The sequence below is a fragment of the Colias philodice genome, chromosome 12, assembly GCF_061535455.1.
Source record: "Colias philodice isolate Cphi_HAF_F1 chromosome 12, ilColPhil1 Martin Lab GWU primary, whole genome shotgun sequence".
Taxonomy (NCBI): domain Eukaryota; kingdom Metazoa; phylum Arthropoda; class Insecta; order Lepidoptera; family Pieridae; genus Colias; species Colias philodice.
In genome coordinates, this window is record NC_143097.1 from 10,451,363 (window position 1) to 10,473,120 (window position 21,758).

General features: G+C 32.7%; 2 protein-coding genes across 4 annotated transcripts in view; one reads left to right on the top strand and one right to left on the bottom strand.

The window, feature by feature from the left end:
• Prp16 (ATP-dependent RNA helicase l(1)G0007) overlaps nucleotides 1-20,716 on the bottom strand; it is a 167,631-nt gene extending 146,915 nt beyond the window's left edge. Inside the window, exons 1-11 of one of the 2 annotated variants that reach the window (XM_089701775.1) lie at nucleotides 20,256-20,716; nucleotides 18,270-18,542; nucleotides 17,334-17,528; nucleotides 16,749-16,843; nucleotides 15,886-16,088; nucleotides 14,846-14,944; nucleotides 14,325-14,454; nucleotides 13,979-14,068; nucleotides 13,564-13,701; nucleotides 12,756-12,908; nucleotides 11,859-12,052 (exon numbers count right to left, since the gene is read on the bottom strand). In XM_089701775.1, coding sequence (XP_089557901.1) covers nucleotides 11,859-12,052; nucleotides 12,756-12,908; nucleotides 13,564-13,701; nucleotides 13,979-14,068; nucleotides 14,325-14,454; nucleotides 14,846-14,944; nucleotides 15,886-16,088; nucleotides 16,749-16,843; nucleotides 17,334-17,528; nucleotides 18,270-18,542; nucleotides 20,256-20,575 — 1,890 coding nt within the window. In that variant the 5' untranslated portion in view covers nucleotides 20,576-20,716. Of the gene's footprint in view, nucleotides 1-11,653; nucleotides 11,735-11,858; nucleotides 12,053-12,755; nucleotides 12,909-13,563; nucleotides 13,702-13,978; nucleotides 14,069-14,324; nucleotides 14,455-14,845; nucleotides 14,945-15,885; nucleotides 16,089-16,748; nucleotides 16,844-17,333; nucleotides 17,529-18,269; nucleotides 18,543-20,255 lie in introns of those variants that run through there. The other variant, XM_089701776.1, reaches the window with a different exon arrangement.
• Nucleotides 1,723-10,547, top strand: l(1)G0469 (lethal (1) G0469 NlpC/P60 domain-containing protein). Of its 2 annotated transcripts, XM_089701740.1 has the most exons (5): nucleotides 1,723-2,225; nucleotides 3,498-3,673; nucleotides 4,231-4,338; nucleotides 4,939-5,031; nucleotides 9,386-10,547. In XM_089701740.1, the coding sequence occupies exons 1-4, from the start codon at nucleotides 1,889-1,891 to the stop codon at nucleotides 4,981-4,983; spliced, it is 666 nt and encodes a 221-aa protein (XP_089557866.1). In that variant the 5' UTR covers nucleotides 1,723-1,888; the 3' UTR covers nucleotides 4,984-5,031; nucleotides 9,386-10,547. The 2 variants fall into 2 exon arrangements, with proteins under 2 accessions (XP_089557866.1, XP_089557865.1); XM_089701739.1 differs by lacking the exon at nucleotides 4,939-5,031.
• Nucleotides 20,717-21,758: the final 1,042 nt, after the last annotated feature.

The following is a 21,758-nucleotide window of genomic DNA, read 5'->3' on the forward strand; positions in this document are numbered from 1 at the left end:
CAGTAGTTTATGCGTGAAAACCATACATACATACATACTTACATAATTACAAACCTTTCCTCTTTATAATATATAAGTATAGAAGTATAGATACAATTAAAATATTTTTATCTTTTCTAGCGGTAACCTTTAAAGAACTTTCCTGAAAAATATTGCAAGAAAAAAAAATCAGTTTACTGCCCATAATATTATGTAGGTATAGGATAATGTTAAATACCTTGAATTGCTGTGACATAAACAAGGTAAATTATCGTTTAGAAAGCTAGAAAAATCCACGCTTTTCTACCTAGTTTATAACATTTTTCTCTTTGACATAACATTGCAATCTATTAAATTATAAGCATATTGTCCATCATAATAAAAAAGCGATAGCAAAATAGATACGATGCAGCGAACACTGCAATTCGTTGCTAACTTAAAACGTTAAACAAAACTTAAACAAGAATCCAATAAGAACGAAACATTCAATTTATTTATAGCACGCTAAAAATAGACCAACTTTCACCCTAATCGATTAGCTTCATAATTTCCCAAAACATTCGGCCATTGAAAAACTATCGATATCGCTAACGTAACGTGTAGTACAACTATTAATTATAAAGTTACGGTTTTTGCGGCGCTCGTACCTGCCGCCGGCGCCGGAATGCGGCGGGGCGGGGGCTCGCTGAGGTCACTCGGTGCATTTGCTAGGGTTGAGCGGGTGGCTTATCGATAAAAATATATGAGATATACAATTTGATATTTTAAAAAAAGGTCTTAGCTAAGGTTCTTAGATAAATTTTGTAGGTGCATGAAAAGTTTGCAAGTCTGTCTATAGCGTAGTGCGAGAATGTTTCTAGATGGAAAAAATGGAACGTCCGGACAGTAATGTAAAATAAATCATATTCTGGTTTATTTTTATTAAAGTGAAACTTCTTTATCGGGGTTGGAAAAAAATTTAGTGTAACATTTTTCCGTTACGCGCCATCTTGTTTTTATCTCTACCACGCGTGATTGCCGTATTTCTGTAAAGTTGCATATAGTAAATAATGTTTTGAAAAATAAGGTCATAAAGAAGTTTCACTTCTTACGTGTGTACACGCACACACTCTTTTTTTTATTAATAACTATTGTTTCTGAATTAACATAACTTAATTATGACGGATTAATAGTGACAATGACGTATGATTTTCATAAAATTTTGTTATGTTTTAATGTGAAAATAAGATAATCCTTTACAACACCGTGAAAGGACTTGTAACAACAAAGTCATTAAGTGATAGGATTCAGGTCATTAGTTAACGATTTAATCCATTCATTAGTTCCAAGAACTGCCTATTTAATTATCAAATCTTTCAAGGCATTATAAAATATTTCCAGGTATCGTCAACGAAAACATAAAGGGCATTGTTGTTTTCCTGAAAATGAACCCTTCCTAAAAAAACGAAAGAATAATAAACTTTACCTGGATTAAAACTGATGATCATAGTTTGATAAACTCATTTATAGTCTGCGTCTGCGTCGTTTATAGTATACACAATCAAAGCGTTGCAATTTACATTAATACCATCTTTACATTCATAACTTCATTGAAACATAAACAACATTAGTTTTATCGACGTCCATCGACCCACAGCCATCCCTAACGAGGTCGCTGCGGCTCCCCCGCCTCCCGCAGCGCCCTTCCCGCCACCCCGACGTATATAAGCGAGAGCGGCACGCGCGCCGCGTCTTTCAATACCGCGACGCCATATTGCCCTGTTCTCGTGCGTTTACTATACCACGCGGATCGAATTGTGAAAGTGTCGTGTACATTTCTCAGCAGTGAGAGTAAAAACGAGCGCGCCCATAGACTACCGAGTCTAAACAAGTGCTGTGAAATCTCCTCGCATACCTAAGACTGGGTTCAATGGAAGCCAGGTTCGTGACCTGCCGGAGTTTCCAGCAGATCAAGCCGCCCGAGAAGAGTTTAGCGCCGCCGCCTACTGTTAAAGGGCTGCTATCTCGCTTCGGAAGCCAGGCTCAAGCTTTATTCGCGCCGAAGAAGCAGAAATTCGGTTCATCGGTCGCTATACATAAGTTGCGTGAAACCAAGTGGTTCAAACATGAAGAGCAAAATATCTTGTGTGCAGTTCTCGAGTCAGGATTCGTGTTGGAGGTGCGAGCGGAGGACCCTCTGCCACCCGACTCTATTTTGTCCCCGGACTACCATATGTACGCCATTGCCATGTGGAAGAAGGGTAAAGGTAAAGAGCCTTGAATTGTTGAGACATAGCGATAGCATACGTGACTTTAAACTGAATGACTTTGGCATCGCACGGCAGACACGCACTTAATGACGATGTCCGTGGGATTTAAATTATTTAAGTTGTACGTCAATGTGAAACCCACTAATGAGATCAAGGTGCAAATTATAATATACTACGGTATCTGGTCATACTGGTCTGAGATGGATTTTCTTAAATACGGAAAACCGTTGTATCTTGTACCGTGCACTAGAACTTGTTTAAATTTAATATTCCAAACCTGTTTATAGACCGGGAGATACTGACACAAAATTTCGAGTCATTTGTAACAGGATGGCGGTTCTACAGGGGTCTTAGTACGCAATGATAAAAAGAAAAATGATGGTGTGATCGCTGGTATCGGTGGTTTAGTCGCGTGGGCGTTAGCCGAACTCGTCGGAAAAATAGCGAAAGTCAAACGATTTGTAACACAAAAATTTTAGTATTTACCGATAGCCCATAAAAAAGAAGTAGGCGGTAGTGTCATGCCATACTTTTCCGGTGTGACTTACAGCCCGCCATACCGACGCGAATATGTTGATTTAAATAAAACAATTATTCAACCATTTGTACCAGGCTAACTTTTGCACAGGTAACCATCGTCGTGCAGCCATTTACGAAAATCGCTATGCCATACTTTTCGGACGATTCCAAATGGTCGCCATACCGCCGAAAATCTGCAAAAAAAATTTATTTCGCCAAACTTTTTGTACCAGTATTGCATTTGGATTTTTGGAGAGTATTTGATAAAATGTGACCATTATTATATTTGCCATACTTCTAGTAGGGGGAAAAAGTGCTGTCATACTTGAAAAATTAATTTAGTATTAATTTATATAAGTAAAGATTTCCAACACCTAGATCTTTGAAATTTTGTATTTATATTCTTTGATCCTCAAACTTCCAGGAAAAATAAGTGCCATACTGTTACAAATCGTTTGACTTTCGCTATTTTCCGACGAGTTCGACTAACGCCCACGCGACTAAGCCGCCGGTACCAGCGTTCACACTATCATTTTTCTTTTTGTCATTGCGTACTAAGAACCCTGTAGAACCGCCATCCTATTACAAATGACTCGAAATTTTGTGTCAGTATCTCCCGGTCTATTAGTGCAATTTATTATAATTCTTTAGATCATCAACCTTGATTATCAAGATGTTAACTAATCTTAAGGTAATAAGTAAAAAAAATAAAAGAAACGTAATATTTAAGTGCATTCAATTTTTCAACAGAAAAAACAAAGAACCCGGAACAGATAGACGTGTACACAGTCCAACAAAAGGGTGTGCGAAAACGTATTGTGAAAACAACACTGAGTAACTTCTGGAAGAAAGACTCCGTGATCAGAATCAACAATGTTGATGACAAGCAGGAGACTCCAAACAGTGAAAAGGACATAAGAGCAAAGGTAACCCTCGCGCAACGGCGTTTCCAATTCTATAAATCACATCCTCTTAATTAACTGTCAATCGATTAAATTATGTGTCATTCAGGAAACCACTCGGACGTTAAACGCATATTACATGTTTAGAAATCGCGCCAATCGACAACCTAATGACTACGTAGATACATTTATCTTAATTGCGTAAGATGACGCTAAAACAATCACGAGACGTACGTTACATTTGTAAACACAGAAAGTATGTGTACACAAAACACGCTTGTGCAAAGTATCTTTAGTTTCGCGACCTCAATTTAAATGCTAATGTCCCCATTTCCCGCCTCAGATGCTCAACATATTGATTTAATTTAACAGTTTGTTAATTCTTTGAATTGAACTGAGTGCGTGCATTAATCTTGTTCCGGCCCAAATTTGTTGTTGACCTTAAAAGGTTTTAGTCTCCGTAACTCTTCCGCTGTAGGATAGACGTCAGAATTGGAAACCCTCTTATTTCAGATAGCCTCAACGGGCTTTCTTTTCGGAAAACAGTGGACAAGCTACTAAGGAGCTTCTACTGATTGCAGCTTGACATGGCTACAAAGTCCAGGTTCGAGAGAAATTGGCATAACACGCTACACTTCGTCCATTGGTGCCGATACGGTGAGACGCCGCAAGAAGCTCGAATGCGACAGGTAAATATATCTAAAACCACTTTCCTTTAATTTACACGCGGAAAAAGTTCTAGAATTATAAACGGTTACAATTGACGCGCCTGGCGGCGAAGTATTTTTATCGATTTCACTACAATCGACGGAGTTATATGTATTAAACTTTTCTTTTGTTTCTGTTCTATTCTAGAATTTATCTTTTACTTTTTTATGTTTTATGCATGTATGTCATTCATAGAAGCTGTCCTTACAATGTAAAAAATAACAATACGTTTATACATTTGATTTATTCAGCCACAACGTGTTATTTACTCGTAAAACTACTCGCAGCCTAGAATTGTCATTTCCTCGATTATTCATTGTATTATCAAAGATCACGTGCGATATGTATCGGTATTCTATTGCTATTTTCAATTTGTAAAGACAGTTTGCATACAATTTCACCACATACTGTACAATCATCTCTATGTTCGACGTCATCATTATTTGCTTACTGATTTCATCATGTGGACTTCTGCTTTTCACCGGATACATTGAGGCCTGCAGAGATATTGGCGAAGACATGTGCATGGGGTAAACGGGTACAAATGAAAGATATCGCACAACGTAGTGATTTTGTTACAGATCAGCTTAACGACGTCGAAAACACCCATGATTATCATCTTTTGATGGTAATTTGAGGCGCTTTGGACAGACAGCTGGCACCATGTAATATCGGTGAGGGTCTTTCTTTTCCAAACAAACACGAATTTGTACCGGTATTCAATGTGCCCATGTGTGTTAACTTGTGTTCTTACTATCCTGTTTTGTGTTGCAATTTTCTCTTTTGTTATTTCATTTTTTTCCTTGATGTCACTTTAACTCTTACGTCAATTATTTAACAAGGTGCCACAAAAGGTCCAGGAAAGTTTTTTTTCCTAAACATATTTTTAATCGCGTTAAAAATATATGATCATAATGACTAGGCGTGTTTTCGAAGTCTGCTTTGAAAAACATTGTAGGATATCCCTAAATCTTGATGCCTGTCAAAAGATATATCTCTACAGATACTTATGTGTTATCGGCGAGTTGAGATCACCGCTCTTTTTACGTATTTTAAACACAATTACGTTAGCATTGACTATGTTCAATGTTAACAACTTATCCAATTATTTTTTTAAAGTCGTGTTAAACGTTAAATACCTTTAGAAATTACTAGTTATGTATATTGAAAAGAATTCGGCGTATCTAATGGATAAATGAGTTAATACTTTATTCGCAGTTATAATTGGGAAGGTGATTTGTATTCAATTCAAATTCGATTTCAATTTCACAAACAACGGTTCGGAATATTTAATTTGCCATTCTAAATTCATTGGCCAATAACTCAATCACGCAAAAGGCTAAAAGGATTTAAATGCAATAGGCATGACGACAGTATCCATAAATGATCGTATTAGTGTTTTTAAGGGAAAATGTATAATAAATAAATTAAATATAGCGACTTAGAAATCTTAAAAACATTAAGATTAATGAGATTATCAATAAAATAAAACATTGAAATTCTGAAGTTCGCCATTTTGACTAAAACACGCGTGACGTCACGCATAAGTAAACAACTCACGTCAGATGTATTTTGTTGTTATGAATATGTTGAGAATACGCATTTTTATTTATTTTCTATTGTTTCACGTATGCTTTATCGACTCAGAACAGAAATATAATTGCGAATTCACGAATACATGGTTCGGGATTCTCCGCGCCAACTTTATACAATAATTTCTTATTATTTTTTCGCTTGAAATAATTACTAACACATTTTTGAGCATTATTTTTATGTGGATTCACACTGCAATACTGCACACCACTTATAAACTTTGTAATTCGTTTCTATAACACATATTAAATAAAGACTTTTTTAATTTTCTTCGCAATGCGTACAAATAATTACGTATTTACCAAAGTTTGACGTCACGCCTACGCCATGACACCTGCAGCTGTTTTGGCACAGATATTAAATATTTTTTGAAAAATGGCTTTAATCTTCGTTAAATTTAAGTATATTACCGAAATATAGGGTTTTTCTTGTATAGTAAACGCATACACACATTATGGAAGAGAATTTCAAAATCTTTCGTCATGCCTATTCTCCAGAAAGTAACTTGGTCCAACAAATACATATTATAGTTATGACTTCGTATAATTGTATTCTTGAGCTTAGATGATTAGCTAAAACAATTTTACTATTATTTTTACACCGAATAATTTTATCCTTGAGGAAAGTTGACTAGCTGAAACATTTTTGTTATTATTTATTGTAATTTGTATCTAAATTTTGAAACTCAGGTCCTTAGAAATTCCAACTAAGGTAGACCACTAAGTGCTTAAACACGACTAAATGACAGTTGTAAGCTGGTACAAACCAGGTAATACCAAATGTGAAATGCGACCAAAACCGATTGCATCCCATCTAACTGGTATTTCTATAAATAGTCTGACTTTTAATCGAGGAGCACTTTCAAAGCATGTGCTGTGTAACTTTACTATGAATTGAGTTTAAATTTGTTATTTAATTTGTGTTATATACGTTTGGATTAAGAAAATAACTGCAGCGTTATTTTGATGAACTTATTAGATGTTTGATGATTGACGATTAGAACACGACGAGGTATATTTTACACTTTTATGTCGTTTCGAATCTTAATATATATAAATCTCGTGTCACAATGTTTGTCCTCAATGGACTCCTAAACTACTTAACCGATTATAATAAAATTCGCACACCATGTGCAGTTCGATCCAACTTGAGAGATAGGATAGTTTAAACATGTAGGTACCACGGGCGAAGCCGGGGCGGACCGCTAGTTCATTATATATTTCCTTAATTAAAATATGAAAATAATTAAAAGTTGTCTTTTCCCTCTAAATAAAAATAACAAAAGAAATAAATTGAAGTATTATACGCGGGTTTGTCGACTTTTTTAAAGACATTTTTCCAATATTTTTTACTTGCACAATTAAAAAATTAATTTAAATAGATAAGCAAATAACGCTTGTCAATAGATAAAAGAAAGGTAATTAGTTAATTACAATATTTATCGCAACGTGTAGAAATAAATACATTTTCCAAGAACAACGAAGTTTATTTTACGGCTAATGCATTTTTATATTATTTAAATAAAGGTCAATAACTTGCGTTTATGTTATATTTAAATATAAAATAAAGTATTTTTTCTTATCTTATATTATACAGAAGAAAAACGTGCTAGTTACTCCACCTGTAACTCAAGAACGGATCAACAGATTTTTATAATTTTCGTATTTTTTGGCTTATGATGTAGGGATTAGAATAATAACTTTTTATAATAAATTTATCCATGCGGTATCGGGTCGAAAAGCTAGTAAGTTAGTAACTTACACAATATACATAATAAGTAGGTATTTATGATGTAAATGCGGTTTATCGAAAAATTCCTTGCTTTTCGTCTAAGAATGTAGTAATTAAAATTAAAATTGAGTTTTGTAATTATTATCACCTTCGTATTTATTTCTTTATTTGGTCGATTGAGGATAGAAATTAATAAGGAATTGATAATATTCTTTCGCGGCTAGTTTTAAAAAGTTTTAGTTCGTTAAAAAAAATGTTTTCTGTTTCTCTCTTAATTTCAATATTATGTAAGTATTAAATCAAAAATTATTTATGTAAACTATTAGTGCTTATGAATAGTCATTTTTTTATGTAACGTCTACTTATAAATATTTTATCCAAAATAAACTTTCTTTCTTTACTGATATAAAAATAAACGTTCAAAGTACAACAAAACGGTTTAATTTCTAAAGAGCACATGCTCAAACAATGAGATCATCGCACAGGCACGCAAGTTGCAAGCGCAGAAAATTGAATACAAAAGCAGTACTTACTAATAATGAATAAAATCAATATGTATGAAAAGAAGTAATATGTGATTTTAAACACGTTTTAATTCATATTTTAATTAGTTTGCAGAAACTTTATCATAAGAATAATATATAAAGAGTCTTGAGTTTCTATAACTACGGAATTTAAATTTTAAAACAAATTTGTTTTTGTAATATAGTAGCTTGTAGAGAACATTTAATATTATATCAATAATCTGTAAAATGACTTCGTTCAAATAATCATTATTATTCAAGGTATATTTTAATAAAAGTCAAAATACTTTCAAATAATTTGGAAAATCCAAAAGTGCACGCCTCATAATTTTTTTTTAATAAATATTTATTAATTATTATTTTTTTTTATTTAATAACAATTAAACCACATCGAATCAGACCCTGAAAAATGAAAGGGTTCTATTCCTGAGCATACTCAAGCGTAAGAGAAAAAAAAAGACTCGATTAGTAAAGTATTTCGGTCGCTATCGTGTTCACAAGAAAAAGGATCCGCACATACAGACACACGGACGTCCAAGACAGAACTTTTTTAAACTGTTTTTTAACTAGTTTAAATAACAAAAATGACATCAAAAATATCATGAACGTTAAAAATAGTGTTTTTTCTTAATATGTGTGTGTATGTATTATCTTACAAGTGCAATGTATGATACATAAAGACATTTTAAGTTTGAAAAATCAGATGTTTTGCGCGAAGTGACAGTAGTACCCACCTCAACGCTTCGCTTATCCTCATAAGCGAAGCGTTGAGGTGGGTACTACGTGCAAAACATGGCAGCACTGAATAATAAATTTTATTAACATAACACGTGACACCGACCCGTATGTCAATTAATGATCTAGGTTAATTGGATACAACGCGCATTCAAAGCTGTCGTTCTTATTTAATATCATTTAAATTGTTATAACACGTCCCAAGCTAATCTACCATCAAGTTTATTGGTTACTAAAACGATTAGGTATATTATCAATTTTGTAAGTGCGCAACATAAAAATAACATATAAATCTAGTGATAGAAATCAACCATAAAACGTATTAAAAGAAAAAGTTAACAATTTAACACATGCATTGCAATCCGAAAACAATTTCACTTTTGTTTCGAAATTTCTCCTGGCAACATTTGACAGTATTACTATAATATTATGTTATTTGTTACAGATTAGCGAGTCTTTGAAGTGGGGCAACATTGGTATGAACATGGGTGTGATGCTAGTCAGTCAGAACAACGCACGCCCGAAGGCCAAATCAGTTTGATTACAAGACGCCGGCACCGCCGGCACATGCTACACTTGCTTCTGGCAACCCTCGGCCGGAGAAATCGATTTTGTATAATCTGTTTAAAAAAAACTGCAATGACACATGACAGCTAGACTTTTTTTTTGTTAATGGCAATGAGTGAAGACTTTTTGTCAGTGTAAAGTTAAAGAATTATCTATGGTTAAAATGTTTAATTATGAATTGGTAGATGTTTAGAGCTTTACCGGCTCGAGGGATGCAATAAAAGTACAATTTTCAGAGGAATCTCACACATTGTTGAATGAGGTCCAAATGATTTCGTATTTAAAAGTTATTCCTATATCGGAAGGTTATCTCTTTGTGTTTCTATGGAGACATTACTTCCGATTCTTTCACAGATATCAATTTCCAAACGAATATTATTTTCATATTTTTTAAATTGCTCAATTATTTTGAATTCCTATTAATGTGAGGGCAGTTAAATCTCACTTAAAATTGACAGTGAAAACATTCCTGAATTAAGTCGTACCCCACGGCGTATATTGTAGGTAGCGATAGATTCTTCAATAAATAATGATAATTCAACTTGTTGTAAGTGATAAACGTTCAAATCATAATTAATTGTTGTTGCGATTATAACAAAATTATATGATGTTAAAGACTGTGGATTATCTGTGAAAATTTTAAATGTGTATCCGAACGAAAAAACATGGCGGCTTATTCCATTTTTGAATTCCGTAAATAACTGTAACGTTGACCGTTATTTAAAAAATTGGATTGTAACTTTTTCAAATTGAATGAATGGTTTAAATATAATTAAAATAAGTGCTTAGTTACTTAAATGGATAAAACTTAAATGGATATTCCATACAATGTAAAGGAAATTAAATTGAAAATAATAGAAGTAAAAGTCGCTTAGTTTTTAGTGTTCGGTTGTTACAGAAGTATTCTTAAGTATTCCTATTTATAATGTTAACGACCTAATGATGAGCGTTCGATTGTTATTGTGAGTATATTTTACTCGTATGTTTAATGTGCTATTTATATTGTTCAGCATTTTTATAAATAAATAGATTATTAAACATTTTGTGTTTTATTAATTTTCCTGTCTGGTTATTGCATAGAGTTTAGTTGGAGATGTAAATGTTAGTCAAGTTTATGAACTATCTGTATAGGTATATATATATGTATTGAAATTTCATACAAATCGATTAAGCAATTTTTGTTTTATCAATTGACATTATTCAAATACTTTATACCTACATAGAGACTTTCATATTATTTAAGTAGGAAACGAGGCATTTGTTTTGTATCTTTTAATAGATAATGGATCCATAAATCCTAAGTTACTTACTAATAATATTATCTATTAACTTTTATCTTAAATATGGGAATTTGGATGTAAACTAACTCAGATGTGATCAAACTTAAAATGCTTTTGAAATAGTTCACAAGACAAATCAAGTAAAATTTAATTAATGACCTATAATAGAAAATATTCATATCCTGATACAATAAATTTGATTCGTAAAACTAATATCCTTTCGGCCTTTATCAATGTTTATAACGTTGCAACGCTGATATGGTATTTAGGTCTCTCTAGAAAATTAATTTATTATACACTTGCGCCATCTAGTGTGAAATAAAAATATTATAAGTCGTAGTTTGTACTGAAGCGACGAAATGATTCGCGATTAAAATGATAGATGGCGCTTTTATTAATTTAATGTAGTATTTGAGTTTTTTTAGCAGTATTATGTTATCCTTATTAGGTATTTATAATCTACAAAGAACAATGAAAGAAAAAGAAACATTTGGTTATTTTTATAAAATAGAACCCGAGGCAATCAGAAATGCATTTTTAAAGTACCAACAAACGAAATTTATTTGTTCCACCGTAACTTAAACGACAAAACCGAATTTAGATGTGCACGTAATATTTTAAGAATCCAGGGAGACAGAATACTTCCAAACGCCTTAAAAAGCAAAAACCACAATAAAATCCACTAAATAAAACTTTCAAAAACATATCTGGTAAAAAAGTACGTCGATCAAATCGATAACATGTTTCCGTTGAACGTGTTATTATGTCGCCTAACACATTTTTGGCTAAATATGTAGCTAAATCCTACCGAAAAGTGTGTTTTTTCCGACCTACACGCAATTTTTATGCTATGTCTATCCACTTACCTCTCTCAACAACCCGAAGAGCATATCAGTAGACAGCGATCTTTCATGTGGTTCATCCATGATATTACGTAGTTTAACTCCCGTTTTTGCTAGGTATGTAGCCAAATGCCACCGAAAAGTGTCTTTTTCCGACCTACCCGCAATTTATTTTCAAAAAAAAATATTTTTTTTTCCTTTTTTAGATTTTTTCTATCTACCCACTTACCTCTCTTAACAACCCGAAGAGCATATCAGTAGACAGCGATCTCTCATGAGCCTCGTCCATGATCACCGCACTGTAGTTGTCAAGGTCCGGTTCGCGCAGTCCCTCGCGCAATAATATCCCGTCCGTCATGTATTTGATCACTGTAGATGGTGATGTGCAATCTTCGAAACGGATCGCGTAGCCGACTTCTTCGCCTGTTTGAAATGATGATGATGTGATTGGTGGTAAATGTTAAAAATATGTACCTAATGACGTTTCAAAAGTGCTTCTAGAAGAAGTCTAATTGAATAAATAAATGTTTGAGTTTGAGTTTATGATTTTGTGCAATAAAGAAATAAACGTACATGAACTTAACTAATTACTGTTTGAAACGAGCAAGATTTACTAAGAGAGATTTTTAAACACGCATATTTATCAACTCTTCTTAATTTTAGCACGTATTCAGAAATTACTCACACTTGAAAGACAAATATACACACACACACATGTGTGTGTATTTTCATTGGAAAAAATGCTTGTATGTGGGTGTGTACCCTCATACAAGCATTTTTAACTTTCCAGTACACTATAAACATACAAATAGAGCATTATTGACGTGACAGCGTCTTATAATTCGATATAGCCGGCTGCACGCACGAAAAAACATGACTCATGCGGCGTTACCTCGCTCTGACTCATCTGAGGCGTTCCATGTAAGGCTTGAAGTGCAAGCGAGAGCGCGGAACGAGCGACAAAGAAGCACAATCGGACGTTGTCACGTTCAACTATCGTCAGTAAACCGACTTTACAGACAACCAATTTTCCCACTATAAATGTTCTCACCCAACCGGACCCCCATTTCGTCAGCGACTCTATAAGCACACAGATAGAGCATTTTCCCACTATAAATGTTCTCACCCAACCGCACCCCCATTTCGTCAGCGACTCGCTTGGCCACAGACATGGCGGCCACTCGGCGCGGCTGCGTGCACCCGATCATGCCCGACTTGCTGAAACCTTCCTCGTGGAGATATTGTGTTAGTTGGGTCGTTTTGCCGCTGCCCGTTTCACCTGTATTACAAAAAAAAAATATAACCATGTAAAGTTTCCCCTATATTACAAAAATTATTTATATAGTTTAAAAATAACAAAAAACACGCTTAAACATGAAAATCTGCCTGTTTAAAGTGAGTAAAAATCTGCCTGTTTAAAGTGAGTAAAAATCCACCAGGACAATCCATTTGTCAACTAAAAGAAAAACTGTTATAATTTTAACATAATCAAAACCATGACACCTAATAATAAAGTGACAAATTGATTGCACTTGTTTACGATGGCCATGTTTAAAGCGAACAAGCGAATAAAATAAAAAAAAGAGCTCACTAATTCTCAAATGCGTCCTTAATAGTTCTTATATAATATGCAAAAACAGTTTTTTTTTTTGGTAGAAATAAAATTTGTTTTGTTTATCGAGGCTATTAGTACATTATATTATAGAAAGTTTTAACTACACAGTGAGGCAAAGCCGATAAATTTGCTAGTAGAAGATGTAAAAGAATACAAAGACAAAGAATATGTGAAATAATGCATATTGTTATAATTTGTGTATAATATGTAAAAGTTATCCAGAAATCAAATAATAGATCATTCAATAAAATGGATTGTTTCTTTTAATTGTTATTACAGTGTGCTTTAAAATTTTTAATAATAATTTCCTTGAACTCACCAACAATAATAATAACACTATTCTCTCTTATAACTTGCATCAATTCTTCTCTAACTGCAAATACGGGCAAGAATCTTCGTTGTTCCGTTATTGTTTTCTTCTTTACAAAATCTGACTTTGATTCTGGCTCTTGACCATCTGAAATAACAAAAAAATATTAATAGTATTATTAGTTTATGAGAGGATATAAAATGTGATTATTAAATTAATATATAATTGTTACAAGCATTGATCGTATGTATGCGTTTTAATAATGTTTACAAAATTATTTTTCCAACTACCTTCTTTTGAGGTAAGTAATTAATATTTTGACATCAAAATAATATTTTGTTTTCGTTCATTCTAGAATTCGAGACGGTTTTTAACGTGGTTGATCTAGCACATTAATACTATAATTTGAAAAATGATTATTTACCTTTATCCAAATGTTCTGCATACTTATATGCAGCTTTGGTGGGTCCATCTTCAATTTCTTCTTGTTCTTTCTGTATTCCCATAATGTTACCTAAAATGATAAATAAAACATAAATAATCCATTCTGTTTATTTTTTCTGTAACATATTTTATTTTTTATGAATTAAATTGAGGGTAGATGGAGATTTATTTGATTACCTTTCCAAAAAATATAACAAAACTGCTCAAGATTGTATCATTTTCCTAGCAAATCAATATAATTAACTCTTATTCTAAATCTAATAAACTCATTTAATCATCTTTAAAATATATTGAAGACATTTTTATATTAAAAAAAAAATATTCACCAATTTTGGTTCCCTCCAATTTCCAATGTTTTTTCTGCGCTTTCCTTCGTTCCTTCTGCTCTCTGAAAGCCTTTACAAGTGCGGATCCTTTCCTTGCATTTATAGCCATGTCTGATGTCGGGTCTTTTACCTGAAAAAATATTTATATTGATAAATTACTGAAAATCTAAATTTTGAAGTTAAATTTCTTTAGGCGCATTGAGATTAAAATTTCAAGGAAATACCGTCACGTCATGGAGTAAGGCAACGATTTCGATATATTTGAATCTTGTCAAAGAAGTTTCACTTCTGACACGTGTGCTCAGCACACACGCTCTTTTTTAATCAATAATCGTCAACCAAATTCTAATAAGAAAATTTATCTAAAAATCAAAATGTGCAAAGGCATAATTTATATCTAGGAAATAGAAAAAAGTCGTTTAACGTGATCTGAAATTAATATACTAGCTTGAGTAATTAATAATTTAATATTAGTCTATATTATGATAAATTTTACAATACCCTTATTAGTTAAAACTTACCGGAATAACGGGTTCAGGTTGCTTCGTAAACACAATCCTTCCATCCAAGAATGGCGGCACTATATTGTGTACCAAAAGATGTACGCGATCAACACTCTCCTGTAAATAAAAATTTATATCAACTATTATGATAGTGGAATCCACAGCTCTTAGTCAGATTCTAACATTTATATTCATTCAACTAGTCTTCTACCAGAAGCGCTTTTAAATCTTCAAAAAATAATACAGAAGTGCGGACTAGAAAATGTGTAGTAATTTTTAAAACAGCAACTATTTGAATTCCTTTCATAGTTAATTCCTACTATTATAGTCGAGCCAATTTAATAGGCAACATTTGACGTCTATCAATTTTATCTTCGAAGAGAGGTAACCTGCTTAAAAACATCGATTAAAGTGAATTAATCGATACGGATTTGAAACATTTGTAAATCGAATTTATTAATTTATGATGATTTTTGTTCACAAGTAATCAATGCATTCGATTCTAGATGTCAGATCTCGATTTTTAGAGTAACATCTCTGGTATTTAAAAAGAAAAAAGGTTTATTGACACAAAATTGTAGCGACGTCAGTTCTTCAATTCAGAAATTGTTTATTATGTTTAGAATGGTTTATCAGTAAAATGAAATCTTAAAATTACTTGTATCGGTCATTATTATTATAAATATGTAATCGTTATTGAAAAAAGTTAAGCAAATGTGCAGATCTAACAGAAAGAAATATCATGTTATTCTATGTTGTCGTTACTAGGTTACGTTGTTTAATTTTGTTGAACTGTCAAATGTTACCTATTAAAATGGCTCTACTATAATGTTTTATTTTAGTTGTTATATTTGACTAACTTCTCGCCAAGACTTTGGCCGCTTTGTCTAAAACTTGACAAATTATATACTTAAACCCTCTTCTTGAATCACTATCTATTAAAAAAGAATCCCATCAAATTGTAGCGTAATTTTAAAGATTTAAGCATACAGACACATAGAAGGCGGAAAGCGACTTTGTTCCAAACTATGTAGTGAAGCGTGAGTGAATGAACTTACCTCATCCAAATCATTATTAACGTTAATAGAATGCACAACACCACTAGTCAACATTCTATTCCGCTCCCACAATTCATTATCCTTATCAATCTGCTGTCTCGCTGCGGAGACTTTACGATTCCTTCTCTTTTCTATTTGTTCTTCTTTCTTCGCTATGTATTCCGCTGATGTGCCAGCGAATGGATCGGATTCGTCTGCTTCCCCTGAAATAATATGTGATTATAACTAGTTGGTAATTATAAACAACCCTAATCCTAATATCCTATCCTGATACTATTATAAAGGCGAAAGTTTGTAAGTATGGATGTATGGATATATGGATGTTTGCTACTCTTTCACGTAAAAACTACTCAATGGATTTGAATGAAACTTTACCACAATATAGCTTATACATCAGAATAACACATAGGATAGGTTTTATCCCGGAAATCCCACGGAAACGGGAACTATGCGGGTTATCCTTGGAAAACGCGGGCGAAGCAGCGGGCGGAAATATAGTCAATAATAAATGTTAGACCTAGTCATTCAATTAAGTGTCGTAATTCAATAATGCGCTAGTCATTCACTCAAATAGCAGATTCAACCAAATGACTGCGACATATAGACAATAGATTTCATAGCCCAAATCAAACAGCAGATTCAACCAAAGACTGTGATATACTATAGACACTGAATTTTATAGCCAAAGTAGAGTATAAACAACATAATATATTTTTTTTGTATGTATAAATGCAATCTGTTCAAGAACATTCAGCACTTGGTTATGAATGTATTGAGACTTGTAGGGCAGGCGATCCAGTGATGCCAGCCGTTATTATTAATTTTTTTTACATAATATTGAGTTAATTAATTTTAGAGCTTACCTTCTCCCATATTGTACCAAGCTCTATCTAATTTCTTCTCAGCTTCTTGCCACTCTGGATCGTCTACATCCAAACCGCGACGCGAACTCACCCACCTAAAAAGTGTTTCAATTTTTTTAACACAACCATTTAATTTTCGTAACAAAAAAAATACACTCAAACAGTTTAATTCCTTAAAATGTCTGTTACGTGGGAACTTTCATACAAAAAAGACTAAAACAATGCAAATTAACTTTCTGGAAAAAATTTACATGATAATATAATAACCTCAAAAGTCAAACATTCATAAAATTCACATAAATGTTATTACTTATTATGTACCACTGGTTTGTAAAACAGTTTCTGCAGAAAGGATCAAGCAAGAAACTTTATAGTTTCTCAAATAATATAAACTAGCGGTCCGCCCCGGCTTCGCCCGTGGTACATATTTACGTTTTCTCTACATAAAAACCATCCTCGTACTTCAAGGAATATAATAAAAAAAGAATTATCGAAATCGGTTCAGCCGTTCTCGAGTTATGCGCTTACCAACACATTTTGCGATTCATTTTTATATATAAGAATATAAATTACTTAAAATCTTACTTATGTGGAGTCGCCCGTTCAGTATCATCATACAATCTCCCCCTAGAATCTCGTAGCGGTTTCCTGTCACTTCTGGTAGACCTATCAGGGGTATCTCTTGGTAGTGGGGTTGGAAAGTCCCAACTGGACTTACGAACTGCCTCCTCGTCGTCATCGTCCCAAGCGGTTTTGTCGGTTGGTTTTAGTGCTTTTATGCTGGAAGATAATGTTAAGTTATATTAGCGATAAGTTAAATGCATTGGTTTGTTGTAACAATTAAACCATATAAATTGGTTTATATTGTGACAACATTTGTATTTATATTTAGCACTAGCTTAGTGTTTTGATAAAAGAAAGCCTATGTTCTTTCTCAGGGTCTAAAGATTGCCTGTGCCAAATTTCATCACAATCGGTTGAGAGGTTAAAACAGGAAAGCGTAACAGACAGACAGAGTTACTTTCACATTTATTTATAATATTAATATAGTAGGGATTTGAAAACATGTGATGGTAGTTAATCATTGTTTTAAATGAAACATAAATTAACCCATCAGTCCTGGTATCACAGACACAATAGAAAATCTATTGTGTCTCGCCCCGATCGGGGCTTACGGTGGTCAATGGGTTAAATACTTTATATCCCATTATATTCTTTAGTTGATATTTTATTTTACAATTTGTAAACAATTAATTATTACACTTATTATATTTTCTTGTGTAGCTCAAATAAAAAATTCAATCATATTATAAAAATAACTCATGATTTATCTATGACTAAATGGTTTTTCCACACTAAACTGTTAAGGTTTTATATCCTAAAATAATACATAATATGATTTGCTATAAGTTGCAAAACTATAGACAGATGGGGTAATTTTAAATATATTTCATTCTGTAAATATATATGAATGTACATAAATATTAACTTAAACTTATGATGAATTACAAAAACTCTTACCTCGGTGTTCTAGGTTCATCCTTAAACCTTGGTTCATAATAACTGCGCCTTGAACTGTCTCTATCAGAATCCCTATCACGCCGTCTATCTGACCTATCTCTGTCCCTGTCCCTCCCGTGTCTATCCCTATCTCTTCTATCATCATATCTTCTGTCCTTGTCACGCCTGTCGCGACCGTAGCGCCGGTAACGATCATCATCGTCTTTTGAGCGTGATTTTTTCTCTTCTTGCGTTGAATAGTGAACACCTTTTTCTCGAGTTTCTTTTTCTTTTCTATAAAATTATAAGATACAATATATTTTTATAACTAACTAGCAAACCGGGCGAACTCCGTTTCGCCACCAGAGAAACCTTTTCTTTGCTATAAACCTCACGGAACCCGAGACCTTTCCAACGAATGCAAAACCGTGGAAATCGGTTGGTGTGTTCTGGAGTTATAGCATCAGGAAGGAAAACCCGACTTATTTTTATATAGTAGATTACGGTTTATATTATGTGAATGAATCCATTTTAATATTTAAAACAAAATAATAACATATTTGATAATAATAATTGAAATTACTCAAACTTATTCTCATTATGTTGCAAAAATGTGATGCGACACACAATTTATTTTGATCCCCACAGGTGTGCAATGTCATGCAATGAAATTCCTTTTTCAGTCAGATCTAGTAATGATTTTGCTAGTTACAGTTATGTATATAAATCCAATGGAGTCACTATCTTTTACATTTTAGTTGGTAAAGGTAAGGTTAAAAAATATTAGTTATAACTACATACATATGTAAAGTCCAAACAAAGGCTAATAATATAAGGTTAAAGGACACAAAAACTTACTAGAATCTAATTATAACATAAATCCATACGTAATAACTAGACATCGGATTATATGCACTAACAAAATGCCAAAATATGCATGCAAATATGCACTTAAAAAGGCCAAAATATGCACTAAAAACGACTGATATGCCTAAAATATGCACAATACAAAATCAAAAAACCTTTATTATTTTTATATATTTAAATCAAAGATTGTACAAAAACAGTGAAATTTTCTTGAAATTAAGTATAGTTTTTGTGCCAATTTACAATTAAGCATTTTTACCAAATTTTCGAGCGCAAATTTGTGATGTTAGTCACCCGCCAGCCCAGTCTTGCCACCTTAGACCTTTCCGGGCTAAATCTAGCCCTTTTTTGGAATTCAACCTGTGTTTTAAGTTTTTAGCCTCAAAAGGGTAATCTAGCCCTATTTTGAATGGCTCAAAATTTACTTAAAATGGAGCCCATTTTGTAATTTTTTGCCATTTTACCATGCCAAAATAGGGTTTGTTACTCGCTGAGCGTTCTGATTGGCTAATAAAGGTTAGTCGACCAATCAAAACTCCCGCTACTTAACGAAATATGCACGATCGGGGAAAAAGGCTAAAATATGCACTAACGCCGTAATTAGAGAGTTTTATGCATTTGCATATGCAAATATGCAAATGCATATAATCCGATGTCTAGTAATAACTAATGGTGATTAAAAGATATTGAAAAATTTGATACCGTCAATACATAATAAATCAGTAGAAAAACATCTTAAATATTGAGTCACTTTATTTAATTTTGTAAATTTTTTATGTGAATTAAATGATTTATTTATTTTATTTATTTATTGTATGAACTAGCAGTCCGCCCCGGCTTCGCCCGTGGTACATATTTACGTTTTCTCTACATAAGAACCATCCTCGTACTTCAAGGAATTTAATAAAAAAAGAATTATCAAAATCGGTTCAGCCGTTCTCGAGTTATGCGCTTACCAACACATTTTGCGATTCATTTTTATATATAAGAAGATATGTATTAATCTCATTCATCTACCATTCATAGCTTCAATGTTTTGTATGTACATATTGTAAAATTATTAGAATCTTAGATAGTATGATTTTCTATTATACCCAATATTATAGAGGTTATGCTTTTGTTTTAAAAAAAATAACTTACTTCTGCAACCGTTCCAACATTCTCTTTCGAGCTTCCTCCGAAAGGCCTCCCGTGTATGTCGGAGTTTCTTCATTATGCTTCCTATACTTTCTTTCTTTCGAACCACCCGATTCATTTTTATCCTGCCCGTCGGCTTCGTTATCCTCCGTTTGAAACGATATAAGACGATTTTGCTTCCGTTTAGCAGCAGCTAATTTATCCAAACCAAGTAACGACGGTTTGGCGAACTGAAACTCTTCCGGTTTCTTCTTGATAATAAGGCCTCCAGGTACATCCCCAGAAGTACCTTCTAAACGATGTAAACCTTCTTCGTCTTCCATGATTTTATGTTCAGTTTTCGCGTATACTAATTATTGATTATGTATAAAAATACTTTTATTTATTATTGCTCTGAACACATTTTACTTTATTTTTTAATAAGACAAGCTCAAACAAGTTTGGCACCAAAACATTGTTTTGAGTTTTCATGTGATAGTACTGTCAAAGTCAAATCATGGATGACAATGTCACAATAAAAGTACCACAGAGTAAGTAACAAACTGACTCGGCAAACTGACATCTGTGTAATCCAAGAAGCTTATATCTTGGTGTAATCTGTCAACATATTGTAAAGTAGCTTAACTTTACACGAATAAAATCGCTAATAGAAGCTTTATAAAATTAATAAATCATGTAAATCGAATTGCTAAGATTGTAGAATTACTGCTACTTGTGACAATATTTTTTAAAAAATCTTTCACGAATTAATAATATTCAACTATTGTGTATGTACTTATTTATAGGGAGATATTAAAAATCTTATTTTCCAAAAGTAATTAATATTATAATATTTAAATAAACCGCAAACGGTAAGCCTATCTGTAGCCCTGAACCCATAATTAATTAATTTATAAATAGAACGAATAAGTAATAAGATAAGTCTATTCATCGTAGACATACCTAGCCATATGTTTGGGCTGTGCTATCGCCAAGATAAATTATTAGTCACGGAGGGGTAATAATATAAACACAATATAGGTAACATTATTACTGTTTCATAAGCATAAAAAAATACGATACATAATAGTTTAATGAAATACCTTAATCATCACTTACAATTTATTTTAATATTTAATTTGATTTTTTTGTCTTAATCGAATACCTATTCTGTTAAATTTTTTTATGCATTTTCTTTAATAATAAATTAATGCTCTGTCTAACGATCATGCAAGTTTTTAAACATTTAGAGAAGTAATTTATACCAATAATTAATCTTTTATGGATTTTCAATTTATTATAAAAATTGAAAAATCCAAGTCAACTCTACCAAAAATATTCTTAGAACATTCTTGTAAAAACGGGCTGTAAAACCGAGTAAAATAAACGTAGACAAAATGTCTGCGTGAGCATCTGGATAGTTTATTATTGTTTATTTTAAATTCATGACCTCTACCTGGCGTTTTATGATTTATATAAGGCATAATACAAAAGCAACAGAGGTAACGAGTGAAGTTCATAGTTTCT